This window comes from Lineus longissimus, chromosome 16 (genome assembly GCF_910592395.1).
Source record: "Lineus longissimus chromosome 16, tnLinLong1.2, whole genome shotgun sequence".
Lineage (NCBI taxonomy): Eukaryota > Metazoa > Nemertea > Pilidiophora > Heteronemertea > Lineidae > Lineus > Lineus longissimus.
Window position 1 is genome coordinate 4,919,890 of NC_088323.1, and position 23,353 is coordinate 4,943,242.

Below are 23,353 nucleotides of genomic sequence, written 5' to 3' on the forward strand. Positions count from 1 at the left end.
GGAGAAAAATTCGGGAAACGGTGGCAAAAGGTCGTGGCATTCTCAGTGACAGTCATGAACACCAAGTCTTCCACCATGCATAATCAACTAGGCCGGAGTAGAAGGTTTATTCCCAAACCTTGGTCAGAAGATGGAGGAGGGGGGGGGGGGTCCAGAGCTGAAGTGATATTTTAAGGGATCTAACCACAGAATTTCACTTTTCTGTCAACACCTGTAAAATACCAAAACATACTGAGAATGACTAATGTGTGTTATAATCGCTACTGCTAAACTGGAATACAGTGACGATGGGATAGACAGTTATATCAGGCTTCATTAGTAGTTGCACAACTGCATGCCGGTGCCGCCAATATAATAGTGTAATTATTTCCCAATAGAATAGTGTGAACTGTGATTGACACTTCAATCAAGGGTATAGGGGTGTCGATCCTAAATTTATGGAGGCTGTTTCGCACAAACATGAGGTCACGTTTTTTTTCTTTCAAAAATCAACTACACGTAATAAGAATCTGCGGGTATTTCATCAAATATCATTATCAAAGGCATGACATGATATTTCATATGATTTTTAGATTACACACGCCTGTGCAAATTGAAGGCTAACCTCGTCTCAAAGAGGGACAACAAGGACCAAGAAACCATTCATATTTTAATTGGAGTGGTTGGGACGAGGTCGAGTCATTGTCTGTATCATAGCTTGATTTCTTCGACGATTTCATAAATATTCTTCATTTCCCTCCTGATCAGCAGCCGGACGATATCCAAGACAAAAGTAGGCGCATATCAAACTCAAAATGAAGGTAGGACTGGAATTCATTTCATGGCTGACAGCTATCCAAGCAAGAAGACCCTACAAATAAGTCGTTATTTATTCTTGATCGGTATATACGTAAGGAATAATCTCAGAAATGCTCCTACTGAGCCCTAATACTGAGCCTTTCCTTTATATCCAGTGTTCAAGTATAATACTGAGCCTTTCTTTATATCCAGTGTTCAAGCATTATACTGAGCCTTTCCTTTATATCCAGTGTTCAAGCATAATACTGAGCCTTTCCTTTATATCCAGTGTTCAAGCATAATACTGAGCCTTTCCTTTATATCCAGTGTTCAAGCATAATACTGAGCCTTTCCTTTATATCCAGTGTTCAAGCATAATACTGAGCCTTTCCTTTATATCCAGTGTTCAAGCATAATACTGAGCCTTTCCTTTATATCCAGTGTTCAAGCATAATACTGAGCCTTTCCTTTATATCCAGTGTTCAAGTATAATACTGAGCCTTTCTTTATATCCATGTGTTCAAGCATAATACTGAGCCTTTCCTTTATATCCAGTGTTCAAGCATAATACTGAGCCTTTCCTTTATATCCAGTGTTCAAGCATAATACTGAGCCTTTCCTTTATATCCAGTGTTCAAGCATAATACTGAGCCTTTCCTTCATTTCCAGTGTTCAAGCATCCTACTGACCCTTACCATGGTTATCATGCTGATCTCATTGACCCTGGCGACGGAACACCCTGAAGGTCACACCGCGATGGAAGACCACATGAATTGTCTTACCAAGTGCAACAAGAAGGCAAGAAGGTGTCAGAAGAAGAAATGCAATTACGAACATGAGTGTTACGACACCAAATGTAAACCAAAGAAGGAAGCGTGCAAGGCGATGTGTCAATTGATTCTTGATGCCGCAGGACTCTAATTTTATTCCTAAACGTCACTGATTCATCGTTTTTCACTAGATGGCGTCCTTCCCTGAAATACGATGAACTGTAAGAGATAAGATATAAAGAAGGACACTATTATGCTAAACTATCGTTTTATTTGACGTTCACTTAAGCGTGGAAGGAACTAGTTTTGTTTAACATCACGAAAACATCTAAATGCGAGGGATAGCAACTAAAGGAAGACAAGATGGCAGAGCAGTAAAAGTAACTATGTTTCAAAATGTGCAAATAAATGTGCTTGTATGTACACTGATATATACTAGAAATAGTTTGTCTAAATTCATTTCATAAGTCATGTAGGCCAGGGCTAATCTGATCAATTAACGTGCTTGGGTAACGAAAGTTATGGTGATCATCCATCTCAAAATTCCCAGATTCACTCTTTCCCTCTACGCCATCACGCGCCTCCTTGCATGACGGTCCCAGTGCGGTCATGGGCCGTCTGTCCTCCCACCTCGCTCTGCCAGCATCCAGGACCGGTTGCGCAATCGGCGGTTGCACTAACGTTGGCATTAAGTGCTTACCAAACTATTGCAGACGAAAGATGTACTGAAAGACATAACGCTTAGTTGAGCTGACGCCAACATTTTTCGTGATTGATTGAAAAGTGTATAAGGTTGTGGCTGTCCGTGGTTGTGCTAGTTGTGACAACACCGCCAGGCGGCGCTAGCGTTTAACTCCGGGCATCATTTTGCTGTGGATGGGAAGCGCTTCGCGAAGGGAGGTTGAGAACAGTACTTTATTATCACGGATCCTTATACATCTACGTAGGCGAATAAAAATAAGTAGAGGACGAAGCCGGAGGAAGCATCAAACTTTAAAATCCAACTCTGGTTGACCTTAGTAAACCTGAGTTCTTTGACTTGTATGGGACAACGCCTATATACGCCTATATAGAATATAGATGCGCCAATTCAATATCGAAATAATCATTTTTTCTCAATCAGCAATTAACGAAAGCGGTGGAGGTAATCACCGAACATTATCATCTAAACCGAGCATGTAAACGGTGTCTGATGTTACCAGTCGTTTATGCGGTAAAAAACAATTTACCAGAAGTAGGACACATGTCAATGTTGGAACAAAGAATGAATCTGTACCAGTAGATAATATGTATTTATATTCTATATCAGTGATGGTCGTGAAAACATTTACAAAATTCGCTGATATGTTTTTTCCTTCGATATGCAGAACAAAATGCCGATACAATGTAGTTGCTAGTCCAAAACTTGCCAGACAAGTGATATTTAATCATGTCACCCGTAAATAACACCGTCATCAACTTTACAAGTTCTTATTTCCAATCTTTGTGAAAAGTTGCACAAATTCCTCCTGGTCGATTAATCCATCGCCGTCTTTGTCCAGATCTGCAATGAGGTGATTGGCTGCCTTGAGGGTCTGTTCGTTCTCCATTTCCCCGAGCGCCCGCAGGAGCTCGTGGGCGTCCACCCTTCCGTCCCCGTCAGTGTCAAAACAGCGAAACATGTAGCCGTACGTCTGGTCTCGCGGACAGCTGGAAGGAAAAAGGTGAAACGATGTAGATAACGAAACAGAAGGCTTAGTACTGGATGAAAGTGGCAAATGCCCTAATCTTCACTTGACTACCTTCCGGACCCAATGGACCGGTTTCGTCGAGTCACCCAGGACGGCCAGCGCCAGTGACGAAATTGACATAGGAGTCAGTCTACGCTCGACATGCTTGCATGTAATCGGATGGGATTCGATCCCTCAGGCGTGGCGCACCTTTCACTGACTTACCCAAAAAGTGCCTGTAAAAATTCGTCCTTGCTGATGTGTCCGTCACCGTCAGTGTCCGCCAGTCTCATGACGTCCTGCATGGAATAGACACGCGTTTCATGAATATCGAGAGCGAAAATATATACAAGGAAGGTAAAAGGCTTTTGGAAGAAAACTCTATAGCAACGCCATGAGTACTGGTGAACTCGCTATCGTTAAGAAACTCCCCTTCTTCTCGAGGGACACCGATAAAGTACACTCCGGACGCAATGGACTGGCCTCGTCCCTCACCATAAGGTGATCCAATTAAGATGAAGCAATGGACTGCCCCGGGAGTCTACGATAAAGAGGCTTTTGTCTCACCTGAGCTTTTGGTTTTTTCGGTATCTTCACCACCCGTAACATTTCTTTCAATTCATCTTGTGACAGCTTTCCATTGTGGTCCTTGTCGAAGCAATCGAACACTCGGAGGTACTCGGCCATTTCGGCTTCGTTCACATCGAACCGGGGCGGAACTAGTTGTTGCTCTGAGGCCATGCTTTTTCTCGGCTGCAGTCGTTCTAAAAAAAGCATCACTACCACTGTGACTCGAATTCGACACACTGTGACTTCTAGTTGACATCTCTTCTCATCGGTTTATTTATAAGGGGGGGGGGCATAAGGGGGCGGATGCTCCCCAAGCAAAGTCTCAAAAAATTTCCCAAGAGCCTTTTGCCCCCCCCCCCGAAGACCAAAGAGCTATAGCTACTCCCAGGCTCTGGAGGGTATACTATTTTTTGTGTCAATTAACAGAAGGCAGGTTGTTGACTGTGTTGTTGACCTTAGTTTCGTTGTGTATTACTTTGGAGTACCTGACACAGAAAAAATAGCCACCTGAAAGTGTTAACAGCCACTTGAAAACAATCAATAGGCTTTGAAATTCTTGGCACGGATTGTGTCGATATTTGATAATTTCAGACACTGCATGGCCTATTTTTCTGTACACCCATATTTTGTCCAGTTTAACTGGTTTCTCACGAAAAAATGTAGTTCAGGAATTTAGATTCGTCAGATTTGCCCAATTAGTTAACTGACCCATATAAAAAATTATCGATATGGAAATCTAATCGCTCGTCTCTGATAGTTTGATAAGTACGTTCGAGGCCTGTACGATCGCGACATCTCACACAATTGCGGGTGGGATTTTTGTGAGTATGTGACAAAAACTCGGTTGGAGATTTCAACATTTGTTTGGAAAGCCAGGCCCGAAATAGAATCTCAGGGCCAGCGCATATTGTCATGGTCAAGCTAATGTTTAATTGATTAATGACATTTTTATGTCCAAATACAGTACATACAAACCCCATTATCTTTTAAATGCATTTCATAACTGTCGATATTCATTTTCAAAACACATAAAACGAAATCGTTTTTGATAAAATCAGGTCTATATTATTGACATCCGCCCACGAAAGGTAAACTGTAATTTTAAACCTTTCATATTAGATTATAACCATTACAAAGTTTCCTGTCCTAAACAAACTTGGTTAAGGTTAGGTCAATAAACCTTTATTGGACCTATAAACATACTTTGTCTAGTGGTAGGGCCTATTCTTGTTTGAATTGATATTAAAAGGCAATATAGTCATGTCTTCTCCAAATGGGATCATCGCCGTCACATCATGGATTGAGCCAATAGAGAGGTTAAGATCCCGATCGTGAATACGACGAGAGTGACTGAGCCTTCGTCTTGAAAACTTGTTCAGTCTGTCAGTGGAGGGTTAACCCATCAAAGAGCAAAACTAATTACATGTAGTTGACAATTACCTGTGTAAGACCTGTGATATTGGTGTCGTTTTATCATCTGACCTTTACATGTATATGCATGAAAGCCTTATGAATTAACGAGATAGGAATGATGAAATTGATACGATTTTTTTTCCGCGGCTACTAAAAACGTATTGATATCATGAAATGTATCCTTCATAATATACGTATGCGATTACTGCCAGACGTAATGTATCAAAAATATAGAATTATGTATTTTTTATTGTAAACAGACTTTCTTTCAAATATCAATCACTTTTGCTTGAAAAAGAGCCGACCTTTAGGCCTGATACTCAAAAGCGCATTATTGACTTCATGCTCATCGCATCTGCTCACAGCATAATTTTCTTCCGAAGCGATGGCACGTATCATTTTTTACATTTACAAATTTCATAACTTATGAAAAAAACTCCACGCGACAATTTTTGACAATTCAGAAAGAAACAAAATTAGTATTTTTCTTTTCATGGCCGTGGTTGGATGTTGTAGCGATCGGGGGGGGGGGGGTAAATCGCGTCACTTACCTCGTTTCAACCCTTTCTTCCGTATATTTTCCTCTTCTCTTGACCCTGACGTGTTAGGCCACTGCTGGTGATATCAGAAATGTCCAAAATTTTGTTGAACTCAATGTCTTAAGAGAGCAAACTATGCCGACAATAGAGTCAACGGAAAGTGTCCTCAAAGTGCATTATTTACAATCAAGGCCAAAGAAAAATATCAGTTTTTCATCATCGTCCCTTCATGACATATGATCGTATTGGTCAGGGTCTGGTGTAAAGCAAGTTTTGTCACCAACGCCGGCGTTAACTTCACTTGGCGTTAAGTTTACGGGACTGAACTGAAGGAGATAACGCTAGGTCAAGTTAACGCCAGCGTTAGTGACAAAACTTGTTTTATACAACCAGAACCAGGCCAGGGCAACGGTCAAGAATCTAAATGTTCGTGCCTCTTGATATTTGCGATTTGTTATTTTCACGCTTTTTATTCTGGCGGTTAGCGAAATTTCATCCTTTTTCATTGCGAAAACACCGTAACTTTTTAATCATCATTCTCCCAATTCTTTGTCGATGCTAAACTGTAGCTTATTGTGATATGGCCTGACAATGTCCATCGCTCACCTCATGGTAGTTTTGAAAAGAGTATATATTGAATCATTTTATAGGCCTACTTCTTGTCTCGCATGTGGCGGTCTCGCCCTCTGCTGCTGTGCGGCCTGCACTGTATCAAATGGATTAAAACGACTGCAAAAAGATAATTGAAAAAATTGTCATAACAATTAGGAGAAATGACAAGAAAATACGCGCAGACCTAAGAAATGGGCAAGAGAGGATATGGGCTTAGCAATGACGGAAACTGCAAGGCAATGCTCTAGACTTCTGTGCGGTCCATTTCGACATCATGATCGTCTTTCCTGGCGATAGGACGAGGCCGGTCGGCTGCATCAGGAGTACACAATCCTGCCTGACGGAAAAATTCCTCGTCTGGACAAACAAACTCTTTTTGATAATTTTGTTGACCCGTTTACCGACCTGAAATAAAATTATCTCAACAATCAAAGCTAATTGTAGCATGCGTCCCAGATAACCAACAATTTATCAAATCACATCCAGTTGGGAAATCCGAAAGTTGTGATAGTCTTGCATGAGCAAGATGAAAAAAAATGTACATACAACTACATGACTCCATTGCTTTTATGTGAGCGAGATTTACTTTTCGCTTCATTCGCATCCGTTTTTTGTCAACGTCACGCAGTTTGAGTATATGGTCGCTGGGAAGCGCTGTATTTAGTTGCCTCGCCTGTTGTCCGAGCTGCATTCCGGGTCAACTAGATCGAGGTGAGTAGACGGTCTTCGAAATTTCTGCATGGAATGTATCAAGCTAGTGCGGATGTAACTTGCATTGACAATTTGTTAATGAAGTCCCTTTCGATTTACGTATAAGATTGAAGCGTCTTTGGTGGAAAGGATGGGGACGATATCAAATATGACTAAGACTTTGGAACTTTAGAAAGGCAAAAAATGTCTTTTTAAAAAAGGCCATCTCAAGTTTTCCTGAACTAACATAAGCATTTTCTTATTAATATTACTACAAATTTAAAATTACGAATATAGAGAGATTGGGCTCTGAACTCGCAAGGGCTATCTGTGATTAATACGAAATCCTCTATTCGCCTCTCCACGCATCCTGACCCTGTCTTATAGTACTCCGGGGTCGCATTACCATCGAGTTTTATCATTCTGATCATGGCCTCATAAGCAACTTCTCCAAGGCCAACAGTTGGCATCCCGTCGGGGCTTTATACCTTTGTTCATTCGTTTTCTAAGTGGTTGATCACGACATTCTCACAGCATATTGTGTCCCATAATAAAGATATCTAGAATTCCGTGCGGTTCGATTAGTTGATCAAGTATCACATTCATGACATTGTCGCCTTGCGTGACACCCCTGTTCGTTCCCGGGCCTGCCCAGGCCTATGAAAGTCCGAACTGATTCCTGTGAGTTCATATATTCGGCAGAAGACGCAAAGAACCAGACGTACCGCAGATCTCTAAGAAAATTCAATTTCAAGCCTACCCTAAACCGATCGATAACCTTCCGTTTTCAGCGTTTAAGGAAGGATAGTAGAATCATTTCACAATGGCGGGATGTGTGACACTATCAGACGAAGATCAGCAAAAGATCAAATGCTACAGGGATGTATTCAATCAGTTCGACACGGACGGGAGTGGTTGGCTCGACAGGAATGAAATCGCCCGACTATTGGCAATGAAACCATCCGACCCTGACAAGCCAACACCCTCCGCTGATGTAAGTAAAGTCTTCATTTTATGAGCCAGCTGGCTCATTAACAGTTTCCTTTTCCATGACAGGCCAGCTCGGCAAACTGGAAGGCTTGCCTGGATCGCGATCGTTATCAAATCTGGGGAAATGATTCTCCAATTGAGGTATTTTTATGGATACATAATTAAGACGTAGCCTACCCCTGTGTAAGATTAAAAATTTACTGTAACCTGCGATTCAACTGACTGAAACTTGAAGCTGGCGCACCGACACCGGATTCGGCGGCATTCCGACATTTGCTCAGTGTGCGTTAGGGGCGGGGCATTTTAGGGGCTCTGAAACTAATCCAATGTTGACTCTGGCTGATATTGCTTTCAGGTGTTTTTTCATGTCAGTATTATTTTCTTCCTCTTCAGCAAGTCTTTGCCTTGGCTGATGAGAACTCCGATAATAGAATTTCCAAGGAAGAATTCCTCAGCGCTCTAGCGGGGTAAGTCATATTTGGAACTATAAAATAGGTTATGAAATCGGTCATCCGGAGCTTCGGGGTCTTTCACTCTGTATTTACTGAGTATTTACCACCCTGATAATGTGGGCGAGGAGACGGAGCAGCATGCTCCAAAGATCGGCGTATCGGTGCCCCGACAGACTTTTTCCGGAGTTTCGATTCTCAGGCTTTTTTACTCTTCCAACTGATTATCCGTTCGAGGGAGCGTGGGATTTTTAGGCGGCCCGGATGCGGATTTTTTTTCACGAACCTTTCGTACAACACAGTGTACATTGATAAACTTTCAACCAATCAGATGGAAGCAAATATGTGACGTCAGACTCGTGAGTTAGACCATCCACAAAGTCCATTTTTGAGCCAATTTTGGGAAGTTCGATGAGCGCGAGTTCGAATCCCGCAAGGGGATGGTAACATTTTTAAAGTTTTTTAAATAGTTTTTCTCCTTATTTCTTTCTTTTTCTCTTTCCAAATTTTAAATCATGGCATTCTTTTGCCCCATAATAAGAATATATAAGGACAATGCTTTTTAAAATATAATTTCAACTAAAAAGGGGGACTATTTATAGCAGGAGCTAGGTCAAATTGGTGTCCTTTAGGATGTGTCCTTCTCATCTCTCTTTCAAAAGTAGCCTACCCCTCAAGAGGGACAGTGGGACATCCGGAGATTTAGGCCTTTTCACTTATACTTCATGCTTGCCGAGGTGGGGTGAGGTTTTCTTTAAATGTAGTACACCATGCCAATGTCCTTTAAAAACCTCAATAGAGAGGTGTCCTTTTACCAATGTTAATTGAAACGACCCCATTGAGACTTTAGGTCTGTCCGTCACGTTTGATTCATTCAGCATTCACTTTGAATGAATCATAGTTATTTTGCACTATGTGTTTTTCCCAGACTTTGATTCTTATGAACACATGAAGACAAATTATGCTCTGCCGCCATGATGATTCTGACGAATCTACCGTCACATATTTGCATCCATCTGATTGGTTGAAAGTTTTATCAATGTACGCTGTGTTGTACGAGAGGTTCGGGGGAAAAAATTCTGCAGCCCGGATAAGGTGTTGATGTAAGCCAATTTCCTCGCAAAATCAGATGCGGGACCTCCATGAAATGTGGAATGATAAGCATGGCATGGCGAGGATGCATCCTACTACCGCAGTCACTATAAGAAGGATTTTCGCTTCTGTTGCCAGAGTACTTGGGTGTGGAATTTTTTTATATTTCCATGAACCTGTACTTCTGCCTGAAAAACCAACATGTCTCATACCCTTCTTGTTCCTATCAATCTTTTAGTTGGTTATGCTTTCCAGTTCTGTTCACAGGCCAAAATCTATGAATACGTATCTATACCGAAATCGTTCCACAAAATCTTGGATTTCATAGATTCTACACAGATTTCCATAGTTTCATAGCTTCTACTATACAGATTGTTCATAGCGTCTATATAGTATTTGCATGGCTTCTATATAGAATTTCATAGCTTCTATATATAATTTTCATAGCTTCTATATATAATTTTCATGGCTTCTATATAGAATTTTCATGGCTTCTATATAGAATTTTCATAGCCTCTATATAGAATTTTCATGGCTTCTATATAGAGTTTTCATGGCTTCTATATAGAATTTTCATGGCTTCTATATAGAATTTCATAGCCTCTATATAGAATTTTCATAGCCTCTATATAGAATTTCATGGCTTCTATATAGAACTTTCAAAAGCTTCTATATAGAATTTTCATGGCTTCTATACAGAATTTCCATATTTTCATAGCTTCTACTATACAGAATGTTCATAGCTTCTACTATACAGAATTTTCATAGCTTCTATACAGAATTTTCACAGCTTCTATTTAGAGAATAGCAATTTTCTTCATATAATTTCTAAAGCAAGTATTTGCTTGTGTAGCCAAGAGGAGGTTTTAGAATAAGAGTGACTGCAAAGTACTTATGTAATTCTTTCTTTTACTGCAGAGTTACCAAGCAGGACCAATATGCCTACATGTTCCGATCATTCGACTTGGACCATGATGGGAAGATCACTGCCCACGAGCTCCTGAAGGCGATGAAACAGAAGGAAACTAAGGAAACCCTCCAGTCGGCAAAAAAATTGATCGCCCAACTGGACGTGAACGGCGATGGAAAACTTGACCCTGAGGAATTCGCTAAGAAGATTGGCCATATGTTCGCTGGCAAATAAACAACTGTCTCACCTCTGAGGCTCTATGGCTTACTGCGCTACGTGCTTTGGCACACAAAAATATCACAGCCATTAGGATAAAAAAATGTTGTCTCTCTAATGGTTTGCTTCACTCGTTGATGGGGTCATGGGAAAAGCAAGAAAATAGGCAAAGAGTGGCCAAATTCATGTAAACATTGTATGGATCTATCATGTAATCACTTTGATGAACTAGTGTGAATATAAGACTTCTGACATTAACCTTTTAATAGATAACCAGGAAAAACTGTATCACTAGATCAATTTTATTTTCATAATAAATAAACCTCTTCATCTAATCCACAATCAAAATAAACAAAATGAACAAACCTCATTTTCAAATTCCTTTGATCTCCATCAACAACGTACATAAGTGCCACTTTCCGAGGATGGAAAATTGACCCTTTCCATACAGGATTTGTCAACTAACGTTTATTTCGTGTGTCACTTGAATATTTTGACATTTGTTCTTCTGTACAGTTGATTTACTCAAATAAAAGAAATAGTTCATCTGACACAAATCATTGTACATGATCTCTTGACTTTTTATCTGACAAGCTTATACCGAAACACCGACAAAGCTTCCATCTCAACACCATACACCTGGGACTAATGCCTTCTCTGAAAGACATCCAATATGCAGAAGAAGATTTTCTTGTATAATGTAGACTGACAAGTCCCAAATTGACAAATAGGCGCAGCTGGTTGGATATTCAGGCATGGATTTCCAAGAATCTGTACTCCAGACTATTTCCGAAATTGTTGTATTGCGCGTACAAAATCCGCTTTAATCCATTAACAAATGTGGGCTGCCTCCACAGGCATATCAACTGTCCACACCCAATGAACCAATAGATCACAGTTTGGAATGGGCCTCAAATTCCAGTTCAAAGTACTATCTGAAATCGCCAACTTTAATGGACAGTCCAACCTCTTTTCTTTCCTTCTTTTTCACATTTGGTCCCATGCCACTGGCGAATTGCGACTTCTTTTGCTGTCTCCTGAAAACACAGTAATGAAAATCTATAAAATCTTATGACCTTTTGAAACTTCATGCATTATTTCCGAGGCCGAGGGATACTGAAATAAGAAACTGAAGAAATCACTCAAAAGCCAGAAAAATTAGGCTACTAGACCAGAAAAAAAACAGAAATATGGTCAGTTTTGCAGGTAAACTATATTTCGAACTACATGTATTTCAAACGACATTACTGACACTTTAAACAACTTTTTCCACTTACTCTTTCTGTTTTTGTTCTGTTAACTGTTTCAGTTTTTCTTTCCCCTCATCGTCCTCAACCGTGGTAAAGTCGTCCTCATTCGTCGGATCATACGCTAAATTCTGAAAAATATCTCAAAGAAACTAAAGCAAGAAACTCACTCAGGGATGCGACAGTGCCCTGAAATCACAAAGTCCCTTTTAAGGGAGGCAGGACGCAGGGAACGTTGGATAAAGGAGGCCATCAAAATTAACAACAGAGACCCGAGGCAGCATCATCTAAGTCGTGGTCACATCTACAACAGGATTCTCACCATTTCACGCAGTCAGTGCGGAGAGATATGATCCAACAAGAACTAGACATCGTGTGTTTCCTATAGATCAAGTCAGACGTATGTTGTATTAAAACATATAAAAAGAAAAACTATTTCACTGGTTGAGCCCTGGAACATTTCATCGGCTGATGAGGAACCTGCACAACAAAACCTGCCAAAAGTACGTTCCCTGCAGGCAACTGGACCATGGTTGTATTTCCCAGGTCAATAATTATTGAATATTTCATCCCTTAATTACTCTACATGGGGAAATAGCACCAAAAATGTTGTTTTATTGGTCCTTAATTCTATTTTGATGAGTTTTAGGGAGAAAATCAACAAAACTTAATTCTGATGGAAAATGCACTGGACGTGTACCTTTTAGTACTGGTGCTGCCATCTGGATTTTTAGTTCTGCAGGTTCCTCATTGGTCCCAATTCTTACCTTGACTCCGATCACGTCGCCGTCCTTGATCAAGTATGGCGCATGTTTCACGTTCACTTTTCCGCCATCTTTCTTTTTGCCTTTGTTTCCTCTCTGTTGCTTCTAGAACACAACAAAACAAACTTCAATACGCAACAACCAGGAATCTACCATAAAATGGTATCGACTTTGACAATATGCAGCCCCTGACACAAGTAATTGGCAATACCAAATCCCAAAGCATCATTTTACTACGGCGACAACGGACAAATATCCTAATGAAAACAGGACAGTCATGTGCTAATGCAATTATCCAACTAGTTAAGCTGATTGACACCTCTAGTTTCCCACCAATTGTGCTGACAGGTAATTCAAATTGCCAAATAATTAGACAAAACTTACCCCAGAATGAGGAACGTCTCTTATCACCATCCACTCATACTTTTCTTCGAAATGCTTTGCAATGGCAATTTGTTCCATTGGGAGTGTCAAGTGGTCTGCGCATCTTTGCTTGAGACTCGTCACGGTTGCATCCTTGCTCGAGTCCCACACAATGTCGCCTCGGGAAGAGTAGGATCGACTCTGGGGCATGCGCTCCCAGATCTGGAGGAGGACATCATTATTACTAAAACAGAGAAGAGAAGAGTTTATCACAGTGCCTGCCTTGACTTCACAGTGCCTGCCTTGACTAAGTGAGTTTGGGGGGGCCCTCCCCTGAATATTTGAAGTTTTAACAGGGCAATATAAGATGACGTTAGCAGGCCTATAGCAGGGGCATTGATGCGTTTTCAAACTTCACAGGAAACAGACAATAAGAGTATTACATGATTCCCTGCAGCTCGGCACAATCCACCCCAAACACAAGACACCATCGATGACCACAGCCACCCTCCATCACCTACCCTAACATTTCTTCGTGTTCGAGCACCTGGACACACAAATTGCTACTTGCAGACACTTTCTGCCTCCTGAAAGAGAAAGTTATTGAATAATGACAGATACATGAGGTGATTTTTGTTCGACTTTGCAGAATTAATATTTGACCTAGACAAAACATCCACCTGATAATGCACTTCTAATAATGCCACATGAACATCACTCGAACTGCAAACTTAAGACTTAAAACTTGTCAAATATCATTTGCGTCTTTGAAAGCACCAACTTACTGTATATTCTGTTTATTATCTCTGAGAACATTTTTCAACCGTCCATTTTCAATCAATCGAACACGAAGGAACTCAATCATTGGAACGTTCCGTTCTGCCACGGCCGGCAGAGTCAGGATCAACGACTTCAAACCAGCGACTGAGGACTCCCTGGCTACTTCAATCATCCCACAGTTGGTCGGAGCATCGGATGACGTTTCCTTTCCACCGCTTATCAACCCACGGAAGCCGCTCGTGATCCATGAAATATATCCAACAGAGTCTTGTTGACAAGCTGGGGTGGGGTAGAGCCACACTGGCAGCTGGTAGAAGCCCTGGAACAGACACCACTTGTTTTATCTTTACTAAATTCGTCTCGACTGTTTGAGCAGTTTAATGCCAAATATCACAGACATTTCGCCCCACCCCCCACCCCCCAAAAAAGTGTAATTTTGTTTCTTTTTTCGGAAATTTAACAGAAATTGCAAAGAAGAGACACATTTGGCAGTTTACCGTACCTTTGGTGGCAACCTTCCTTCCTCCAGCAGCAGGAGAGTTCCATCTCGAACGTTGCACTGCTCCAACGTCTTATCGATGTCGTCCAAGATGGCCGCGGCCTCACCGCACCAATTCGCCTGTCGCAAATGCCAGTCCCCTGCTACGGAATGAAAGAAAGTAGAAGAAATGAACGAGCCAAACAAAGTCCTGCGGCGACATGGAGTTGAACCAACAACTTCAGAGACCTCCAGACAGCACTAGAGAGTTTTTGGCAAATGCTTGGATGGGAAATTTCTGATGACACTCACCAGCTAGACCCAGTTTGGAGGCAGCCACGGTCAGACATTCCAGTATTGTTGAATTTTTGTTCAGGATCACCTCAAAGTCGGCCACGTCCCCCATCCCTTCCTGCGCCAGGCGGATATTCAAAGTGACCTGAAAAAAATAGGTGCAGAAATGATTCCAACTTTTCAGAGACGGAGTGAAATGGTGAGGACGACTGGGTAATCTGACAAGCAGGTCTGACTGTTTAAGTGTTTAAGTGAAGAAGAAGCGAGACGATAACCTTGCTTAGACTACTCACCTCATCAGTGGTAGGAGAAGACCCTCCCTCAAATATCAAATGTGTCGTCTCATGAATTGCGGCCTTTTCTAAAGTCAGATTCTCACGTAGAGGTATCTGTAGTCCAACATTTTGGTCGTCAATTCTGAACCTTCCACCGCCAGGAATATCACAGTCTTGTGGTAGTTTGGATATCACCAGAGCTTTGAGCTCCTCTACGCTCTGAAAGATTAAGAGCAAAAAGGTTCCGACAGGGAAAACTTATGTCAGTGTTCACCCGAATTGAAATGCAGATATCCAATAAATGCAATAAATAAATTCAGATTATCCTTACTGTATCTGATGTAGCATTGACCTTCACGGTAGGGTATTCCCCTTTCACTTCCTCTAGACATTTGACCGCCACTGATAACGTCATGTCATTCCTTAACTTCTCTTGAACGTCTGCCATTTCACTAGGACTGCAAAGAGATTGTTATGCAAACATGAATTGGTCACCTCAATTAGTTGAAACCATGATACATGTTAAAATGTATGTTTGCCAGGCTAAAAGTTGTTCAACGATGTGGTCCATGCCATTACTTCCAATCTGGATATCAGACCAGCCAACTCAAAGCAAAACATAATCATTTATGGAAAACTTAATAGGGAGAGCCTACCTTTGACTTTTGGATATCAATATTTCACTTCCATCTCCCAGCTTGAACTCTTCAAGAGTGAGTTGATCCTGGTCTCGGGACAATAGCACAGATTCTAAGGAGTTTCCTGTGAAGAACACATCAATTTGTTAGACCAACTGTGGATAAATATCAGCAAGCAATCTGAACTAAAAAAACACACAAATTCTATGCCTGATTTTCAAGACATACTGATGCCAGAGAAGATATCTTGGGGATGTCTATTCATGGAAGCAGAGAGGCTATTCCTGAAGCATGCTCTCTTCAGAGTCTGAATTGACCATCGGGTCTACTCACCGTTCTTGGTAAGCAAATGAATATCAAACTTCTTCAAATCAAAAACTTCCATCAATGAAATCCTCATAGCACCAAGGGGAAGATTCTTAGGGAAGCCTCGTTCTAACTTTGCTCTCGATCCTTCGTGGACGGTCAATAGGACCGGCTCGCATTCCGTCCCTACAGCTACAACTCCATTCCGTATTTTCTCACCATCCCATAAGAAGAGGAGGTCGTTGTTCTTGAGACCGGCGTCTTTAACGCTGTTTGACAAATCACCTGGAAAGGAAATAGAAAAACAACGGAACGTTATCATAGTCATAGAATGTGTTTCAAGAACCCCACTGCTTGGAGATCACAGTTTGACTCTTTCCTCAGTTCCAATGCCAACCAGCTACGTCTTACCGACTCCTCCTAGTGAAGCCATTCTTTCAAAGCCCCCCCCCTCAATGTTATGATAGCAAGAATTTACTCACAGATAACCTTGTTATAGAGATGCAGACCAGCTGGTAGGTGTTTAGCTGTATGGACGGTGGAGAACGTATCACCAACAATCTGCAAAATAACAACATTCGGTCACAGTAGTTAAGTGTTAACCACAGTAGTTTCCTCGATGTGCAGGCCATAGCTGGGGTAATAAAGTGAAATGCTTTGAGCGATGAAACCGCGTTGAACATAGCCCTATAGAAGTCCCAAGAAGCAGGTCATCTATTCTGCATTGTTTTTGAACAATTTCTTGGAACTGCTTTTTGTTTGCTAGGCAATTACCTCCACAAGGGCATGTCGAAGTTCCATGGTGTTTTTTCGCCGGTCCAACGTGATTTGTTTCGGTTCAGATTGTTTACAAGACCTGAGAGCAGACGTCACTGATGAATACTCGTAGTCGGCTGCCTGGAGAACAGTCAACACAATACAATTCTGTTCACTCTCATGGTCTTCCCTGGAATGGAAAAGAGAATCGGGCAAGAATTACAGATAGTGATGATGGAGACTCTCCATCAAGAATCTCCATCATAGAAGATCATGGTTGTATCTATCAGATAGCTCACTAAGAACATAAAGAAGGAAATCCAAGACTTTTCATTGCCGCACTGCCCGGCGAGATTGGAGAAGGTCAGTCTCAACCTACCTCTGTTTCAACAGCTGTGCATTCAGTTCATCCACTTCAGTCTTTAGATAGGGTGGAATGGGCGTTTTATGGACAATGGGTTGGTACGATCTCTTGCGATAAAACAGCATATAGCCACTCTCTCTCCCGCTGAACTGTTTCTCGATGTCACTCTGCCAGATTGGATGCACATGTGTATCGTTGAAGTCGAACCAGCAGTGTCCAGGGGGAGGAGGACTGAAAGGAAGAAGAGCAAATGATCATTCAGTCATAGGCTATTTGCGCAAAAGTACTTCGAAATGTTCTCCCTTTGTCCCAAGGAAGTGAAGCCCAACTTAACACCTTCAAGTGCAATCACAAAACTTGACAACATGACTTAATGATGTAAAATCGACCCAACGAGCTGAGGAGCAATATATTTTCGAACTCACTCTTTTTTCGAGCTGTTGTGGCGGGTCACTATCCAGGGATCCTGCTTAGTGCCAGAGCTGCCATCTGGTGTCGAATCCTTCGTACCAAATGTCTCTAGATCCGACTTCAAGCTGACAGTCCGTGTCGACTCGGAAAACATGAAAATATCATCATGTTTTTGAACAAACTGGAATGTAATGCAAGCAGAACAATAGTCATACTTGAATGAAGTTTGAATATCATCAGACTTGCAGGAGATACTTGTACAGTAGCAGTCTGAAACAGGCTGCATTGGAAAGAGCAGCATTAAACAAGGCTGCCTTCGCCGAGGTGGACACCTAAACCTGACACCAGATACAAGGAGCCTGTTTTACAATTCAAAGGACTGGGAAGAGCCCGGAATTTTAGTTCCTTGCGAGCTTCGCTGGTTCATCCAGAAATACAATCCTGGGTTCTCCCTGGGATCTAACCCAGGCACTTCTGAATGGAAGCCAGTAGTGTTAATCACAAGGCTGTGAGGCTCCTTGTGAAGTCACTGATAAGATCCAGAGGACGACATCAGTGCATGACAGAAAATGATCAACAAACTTACAATTTCTATTATCGCGCTTTATTTACACTCACTCACACAAATATTTACAGATATTTACAAAATCTTGTGTCTCTACGACGTGTCTATTTACAGATTTTAATAAATAAGAACAGATGCTGTGGTTAACTTCATTTTCAATTCAAATCAAGATCTTGCAGTAAATACACCAAGAGAAATAATCAAAAACTTCATGATCATGCATATTATTCTCATGATCTGTTTGACTGAAGAAAAAATGAAGTTACCAAGTCATTCAAACTTAACAGTACTCTTGTAACAGATATCTACATATGTACAAGTTGTAGAATGAATCATCATTCACTATCATTTGTTCATGCAATTTCTGCATAACAAGATACTCTTGTAAGTTCATCGGCATTTGCCAAAACAGTTCAAACTATTGGGATAGTATTCGTTAAAAGAGTCAATAGCACAATTGCACATAGTTTGTTGAATCACGGTATAGTCTAACGTTCTACTGCCGGTTCGTCTCGACTAAACTCAGAAGTTGTTCAACGACGCTATCGATACTCGTGGTCTGGCGTTTCTCGGGCTGCATGAGATCCTGACAAAACTGCACGATCTGGTCCTCGAGTTTTCGTTTCTCGTTCCTCGGTTTCGTGTTGTGCGAGCGATTACGTTTGTTCGAAAACCACGACTTGACCTGTATGACGGAGATGTTCCCATCGAGAGCGAGCTGTTCCTTATCCTCATCGGATGGATACGGATGATCGACATGTTGGAGGTACCACGTGTTCATGACGTTGACAGCAAACGAGTCAAGCGGCTTGTTCTTCGCTACGATCTTGTTGTCGACGATCTTTGTAGGACAGCGACGTTTGGCTTTCTTCACAACACGTTCTACAGGTGGCGTTACTATAGGCTTAGCTGGCTCTGGCGTAATGGCGCTGGCAGTTTTCACCAAATCGATTAAGTCGCTGTAAGGAGTAGATGGCACCGCTGGTCTGGCCGGTTCTGGCTGTGCTGGACTCTCCAAGGTGGACTGCGTGGACAGCCTGGCTCTCTTTCTGGATGGCGTGGACACTGGAGTCTGGACAATGGAAGCACCTAAGCCGGAGTCATCACCGCGTGGACTGGAAAACTTCATATGTGGATGGACCCTCGTCAACTGTGGACTCGATGTAGCATGGACTTGGTAGTGGTACGGAAACTGTGGTGACATCATCCAAGGCTGTGGAGCACCTCCCATCATCGGCGACATGGGGACTTGGAAACCTTGATGCATCATCACTGGAGTGCTGGTTTGTTGACTCTGCTTCTGGTACCTCTGGTAGGCCATCACTGGCGACTGGAAAGCAGCCGGACTCTGGGCAGACGTCATCCCATAAACATAGTTGTAATAGTCAGCCATCTCTGTTGTATTTTCTAGCAGTATATGTTATCAGTTTAGCAGTAGAACAAGTTGTGATGCCTGACCTGGAAATCCTGGGGATTATATACATATCCCACCAGAGTGATAACCAACTCACCAATGCAAGAATTCTAAATTAGTGAGAGGCAGACTTACTAATTACTGATTTTCATGAATAAATTATTCAACCTGACAAAGGATTGAATGCCTAATTATTGATTTCAGTTCTCTAAACCACTGACCATAAATCTCTGAATTACTGATCCGAATTTCACTAATTACTGATTAAAAATCATTTCACTTTAATCATGTGTTGGAATTAGTGAACATAGATCACAATAAGTAGCATGGTTTAAGAGGTGATTACTGAGATGTTGTGGCAAATAATCACTATTTGGAACCAGTTTTGTAGAAAGTTCTTGCTACTTTCCAATCATCTTGTATTAAAACTACACTATTTTACCACAATGGGAATAATATCCAACTATTGAGTTTCATTCTTTAATCATAATCTGTCTTCACATACCTTACTGATGGTACCATTGTGTTTCTTGAAACGTTTATTCCAAGAAACACCTGTCTGTTTCATCAACTCCTGAGCCAAGACGTCGACGGACAGCGATTTATTTTCCGCATTTTCCAGCAATGCTTTCAGCACATTTCTTGGTGAGTCTAACTGAACCAGGTCAATGTCGTCTTCTTTCTTCTTCGATAGCGTAATCACTTCTTCATCCTGGAAGATAGGAGAGATAAGTCCAAGACTGCCAAAAAGATGCAATTTTGACATTTGCTATCCATCACCAAAAACTGGGTATCAAATTGATATTTTCTCTGAGCAATGAACAGAATCCATGCTAAAGTTTGGTAAACTGTGTCTCACCGGTGGTACCCATTCTCCCGAGCCCTCCACGTCTCTGATATAGGCATGATAATGTCCTCCATAGGCACTGCCACTGAAAAAAACAAGAAGGCGTAAGAATTCTTATAACCTTTTGGGTCTATTGGCCAAGTGACTCCGTCCTCAGGCAAGCTACTTATGTTTTTCACTTGGTGGGGTCTTTTCTTGCCCTGGCATAGACACCAGATGCCAGGAATCTTGGTTTTACATCTCATTCAAAGGACTTAGAAAAGTCAGGAATTTCAGTTCCTTAAAAGCCGCACCAGTTCATTGCTTAAGTATGTAAAATTTTCAATCAAATCGTACCTATGAATTACAACTGAAAACAGCTCATATTCCATGTTGTCTGGTGATTCTTGTTCAACATAGCGTGACATGTCCAGCGACAGCGGGAATGTAAATTTGCCATTCTCCTGAAAACAGAGCAAATGCTAAAATACTGTAAAAAATTAGCAGTCATTTTTATTTTTATTTCACAGATATGTGTGGTGAAGATCTCTCGTCTTTGGGTAAAACCAGAAGTCGATGGTTTTAATATTGACTAGCAGGTCATTAAGGTCACCAAATTTGTTCAAAAGTTAACTCTATCTTAAATAAGATCATAATACAGTCAGTTTCTAGAATGGCTGTATTACCTTGTATCGCTCCAACTTGATGAAATCAAAGCTGAACCTCAGAAGGGAGAATGACAATATGGGCGGCAAGCGACGTATCCTCGCCCCTTTTTTAGCATCGACCAATTTATTACACGCCCCACACCGATACTGCTATCTTAAATAAGATCATAATACAGTCAGTTTCTAGAATGGCTGTATTACCTTGTATCGCTCCAACTTGATGAAATCAAAGCTGAACCTCAGAAGGGAGAATGACAATATGGGCGGCAAGCGACGTATCCTCGCCCCTTTTTTAGCATCGACCAATTTATTACACGCCCCACACCGATACTGATTTTTCCCGTCAAGTCTTTCTGTCTCGACATACTGGTTATAAAGGCCATTTTCCAGGCCGATATTTCCAGCAACTGTGATCGTCAAATCAAGGAAATGTTCTTCATTTTCGCTCACGCGGCCGCACTCTTGACATATTATCTGATTGACGACACTACCGTGGTATAAGTTTTTTATGAGGTTCTGCCCGGATGTTCCGACTAGTGACTCCTCTATAGCGATGAACAGGATTCGATTTAATTCCTGTACATCATGTTGCTGTAGCTCCTGAAAATATATATTCAAAATAGTCCTTGATACTAAAAAATCTTGAAGAGACTGGATTATAACGGAGAAAAAACTATGACGATATAACATTTCTGTTTCAAATCATGAAGACCATTCAATGTAGTTGTCTATAGTGTATTTGTGTAAAGTATAAATTGTGTTTATTTCTTTACTGAACTGAGAAAAAGCCTCATTGTGTTTCGAAAATAACTTGGTTTGCATTTTCAAATCAAAAGCATTTTTCCAGTAGATTTTTTGAAATATGATGATATATTTTGAGTTGTATTCGGTGAACACCACTCACTCAACTTCAAAGGTAGTGAATAATTAGCGTTGAAATTTCTCGTGAACCCAACTCACAAATTTCAAAGGCCTCCCTAATTGGGAGTGGCTAATTAGCAAGATTAGTTAAATAGGCAATTGGAGTATCTTTGAATCTTACTCACCGAGATCAAAGAAGCCTTAATTAGTGATATATAATAAGGTAAAATTTTTAATTATTTGAATGATTATCAGTGAACTCTTCTCAACTTCAGTCTTAATTAGTCAAAGTTAGCAGCTCAAGTTCACCTAATTTTGAAATCAACCAATCGCTGCTAAAGAAATGATTGAACAGCCAATCAAATTTGGGAAACAATCTGCAATACCTACTTCATTATTGGTCCATCCAAAGCTGTCTGTGAGATCAGTGGTTGAGGTGCAAGACTGATTCAGATGCAGCATCCTTACAAACAACCGCTGTAGCTCAATTGGAATGATGCGGACCTTGGAACCAGCTTTGTTCTTGTCTTCGATCCTCCCCAACTCGTTGGTACCGAGTGCAAAAAGTGCATCTGAATTTCAATATCAAAAACAAATTAGTAGGAATGTACAAAATTAACAACAAACGATCGGTGACAGTAGTTCCAGCCTGGGGCTGTCAAAGAGAGACCTGGTGCTCGTCCAGTCAAACAAAACTTCACACAGGAGATGCTTTCAGACTGGTGGTGCTTGATTATGAAGACTGAATGAGAGGTCTGAAGAGCGGAATGTCACCAAGTTTCATTACCTCTGAATTCCGGAGTTAGAAATAGTGTTTGAAGGAGTGAGTTCAGGTAGCAAGTGGCGCCTTGGTTGAGAATTCCACAGAATCGATGGCTTGGTCTGGACGGAGGCGGCGCATCATTGGTGGGGCGGTTTGAGCATCCTGTAGCAGCCACATCAGAGGAGTCCTCATCAAACAGCATTGAAAACATGTTGAGAGTCTTTACCGGGCTAGACAAAGAGACGCAGCATCATATGAATCCAAAGCTGGAAGAGAAAGATCTATAATAGACTATTTTGACGAAGTTTGAGAGTGCAAAAAATTAGGGGCTGGATGCAGAGGGGGCATGATGATGATGATGATGATGATAATGTCAATGATTGATGAATTGATGGGGGTCTTTTGCATTTCAAATAAACACAACAAAACCTCTTTTGGGGCAAAGTTAGGAGCAAAACATACACCAGTTTGATCTCTAATGTTGCATTTAGTACCTAGTTGTTAGATTTTAAGAAAATGTATTCTTGTCTCATGAGAATAGCAGCTTTTGTTGAAGTTCGTAACAAAAATAAGGAAGTCAGGTCTTTTTGGTCTGCAACCGAGCAGTTTTACGACGCCACCTGGCGGTAGAAAATTTATAGCCACAAAATAACATTGCTTGCCTGCATATTTTTAAATATCTTATGATAATGAGTTAGAAAACGGGCCTTTATTCCTACAGAATAATGTTCATTTTATCATCTATTGAGTTGTTTGTCAACGTCTTAAGCTAAAATCATTCTTATAAATTACTTCAACTACACTTTATATCGACATTATCGGAATATATGTTGATGACGTCAC

The 23,353-nt window shown here is 41.2% G+C and overlaps 4 protein-coding genes across 4 annotated transcripts; 1 reads left to right on the forward strand and 3 right to left on the reverse strand.

Moving 5' to 3' along the window:
• Positions 1 to 2,543: 2,543 nt before the first annotated feature.
• On the reverse strand, positions 2,544 to 5,916 carry LOC135500578 (calmodulin-like). Its single transcript, XM_064792117.1, has 4 exons — positions 5,791 to 5,916; positions 3,824 to 4,020; positions 3,482 to 3,555; positions 2,544 to 3,236 (listed from the first exon to the last, which is right to left on the reverse strand). Exons 2-4 carry the CDS (start codon positions 3,995 to 3,997, stop codon positions 3,008 to 3,010), a joined length of 477 nt encoding a protein of 158 aa, XP_064648187.1. The 5' UTR covers positions 3,998 to 4,020; positions 5,791 to 5,916; the 3' UTR covers positions 2,544 to 3,007.
• A 1,025-nt stretch (positions 5,917 to 6,941) lies between these two features.
• On the forward strand, positions 6,942 to 11,302 carry LOC135500213 (calmodulin-like protein 5). Its single transcript, XM_064791503.1, has 4 exons — positions 6,942 to 7,101; positions 7,872 to 8,074; positions 8,464 to 8,537; positions 10,530 to 11,302. The coding sequence occupies exons 2-4, from the start codon at positions 7,904 to 7,906 to the stop codon at positions 10,753 to 10,755; spliced, it is 471 nt and encodes a 156-aa protein (XP_064647573.1). The 5' UTR covers positions 6,942 to 7,101; positions 7,872 to 7,903; the 3' UTR covers positions 10,756 to 11,302.
• LOC135500214 (ubiquitin carboxyl-terminal hydrolase 40-like) lies at positions 10,858 to 23,112 on the reverse strand. Its single transcript, XM_064791504.1, has 23 exons — positions 23,005 to 23,112; positions 22,535 to 22,776; positions 22,138 to 22,319; positions 21,088 to 21,486; positions 20,576 to 20,682; positions 20,252 to 20,324; positions 19,898 to 20,104; positions 17,428 to 17,594; positions 17,018 to 17,233; positions 16,657 to 16,828; positions 16,365 to 16,443; positions 15,910 to 16,167; positions 15,595 to 15,700; positions 15,270 to 15,396; positions 14,957 to 15,157; positions 14,682 to 14,808; positions 14,394 to 14,533; positions 13,897 to 14,210; positions 13,633 to 13,698; positions 13,133 to 13,355; positions 12,752 to 12,853; positions 12,015 to 12,115; positions 10,858 to 11,774 (listed from the first exon to the last, which is right to left on the reverse strand). Exons 2-23 carry the CDS (start codon positions 22,719 to 22,721, stop codon positions 11,669 to 11,671), a joined length of 3,660 nt encoding a protein of 1,219 aa, XP_064647574.1. The 5' UTR covers positions 22,722 to 22,776; positions 23,005 to 23,112; the 3' UTR covers positions 10,858 to 11,668.
• On the reverse strand, positions 18,004 to 19,876 carry LOC135500211 (uncharacterized). The gene has a single exon (XM_064791502.1). It carries the CDS (start codon positions 19,369 to 19,371, stop codon positions 18,475 to 18,477), a length of 897 nt encoding a protein of 298 aa, XP_064647572.1. The 5' UTR covers positions 19,372 to 19,876; the 3' UTR covers positions 18,004 to 18,474.
• Positions 23,113 to 23,353: the final 241 nt, after the last annotated feature.

Excerpts from the sequence above, each read along its gene's own strand:
- LOC135500578 (XM_064792117.1), bottom strand. The coding sequence starts at position 3,997 with ATGGCCTCAGAGCAACAACTAGTTCCGCCCCGGTTCGATGTGAACGAA. Across the intron at positions 3,556-3,823 it reads CGAAAAAACCAAAAGCTCAG|GACGTCATGAGACTGGCGGA; the intron begins GTGAGACAAAAG and ends TATTCCATGCAG. Across the intron at positions 3,237-3,481 it reads TTTTTACAGGCACTTTTTGG|CTGTCCGCGAGACCAGACGT; the intron begins GTAAGTCAGTGA and ends TTTTCCTTCCAG.
- LOC135500211 (XM_064791502.1), bottom strand. The coding sequence starts at position 19,371 with ATGGCTGACTATTACAACTATGTTTATGGGATGACGTCTGCCCAGAGT.
- LOC135500214 (XM_064791504.1), bottom strand. The coding sequence starts at position 22,721 with ATGTTTTCAATGCTGTTTGATGAGGACTCCTCTGATGTGGCTGCTACA. Across the intron at positions 20,683-21,087 it reads TCAAGTTGGAGCGATACAAG|GAGAATGGCAAATTTACATT; the intron begins GTAATACAGCCA and ends CTCTGTTTTCAG. Across the intron at positions 20,105-20,251 it reads CGGGAGAATGGGTACCACCG|GATGAAGAAGTGATTACGCT; the intron begins GTGAGACACAGT and ends CCTATCTTCCAG.
- LOC135500213 (XM_064791503.1), top strand. The coding sequence starts at position 7,904 with ATGGCGGGATGTGTGACACTATCAGACGAAGATCAGCAAAAGATCAAA. Across the intron at positions 8,075-8,463 it reads AGCCAACACCCTCCGCTGAT|CAAGTCTTTGCCTTGGCTGA; the intron begins GTAAGTAAAGTC and ends CTTCCTCTTCAG. Across the intron at positions 8,538-10,529 it reads TTCCTCAGCGCTCTAGCGGG|AGTTACCAAGCAGGACCAAT; the intron begins GTAAGTCATATT and ends CTTTTACTGCAG.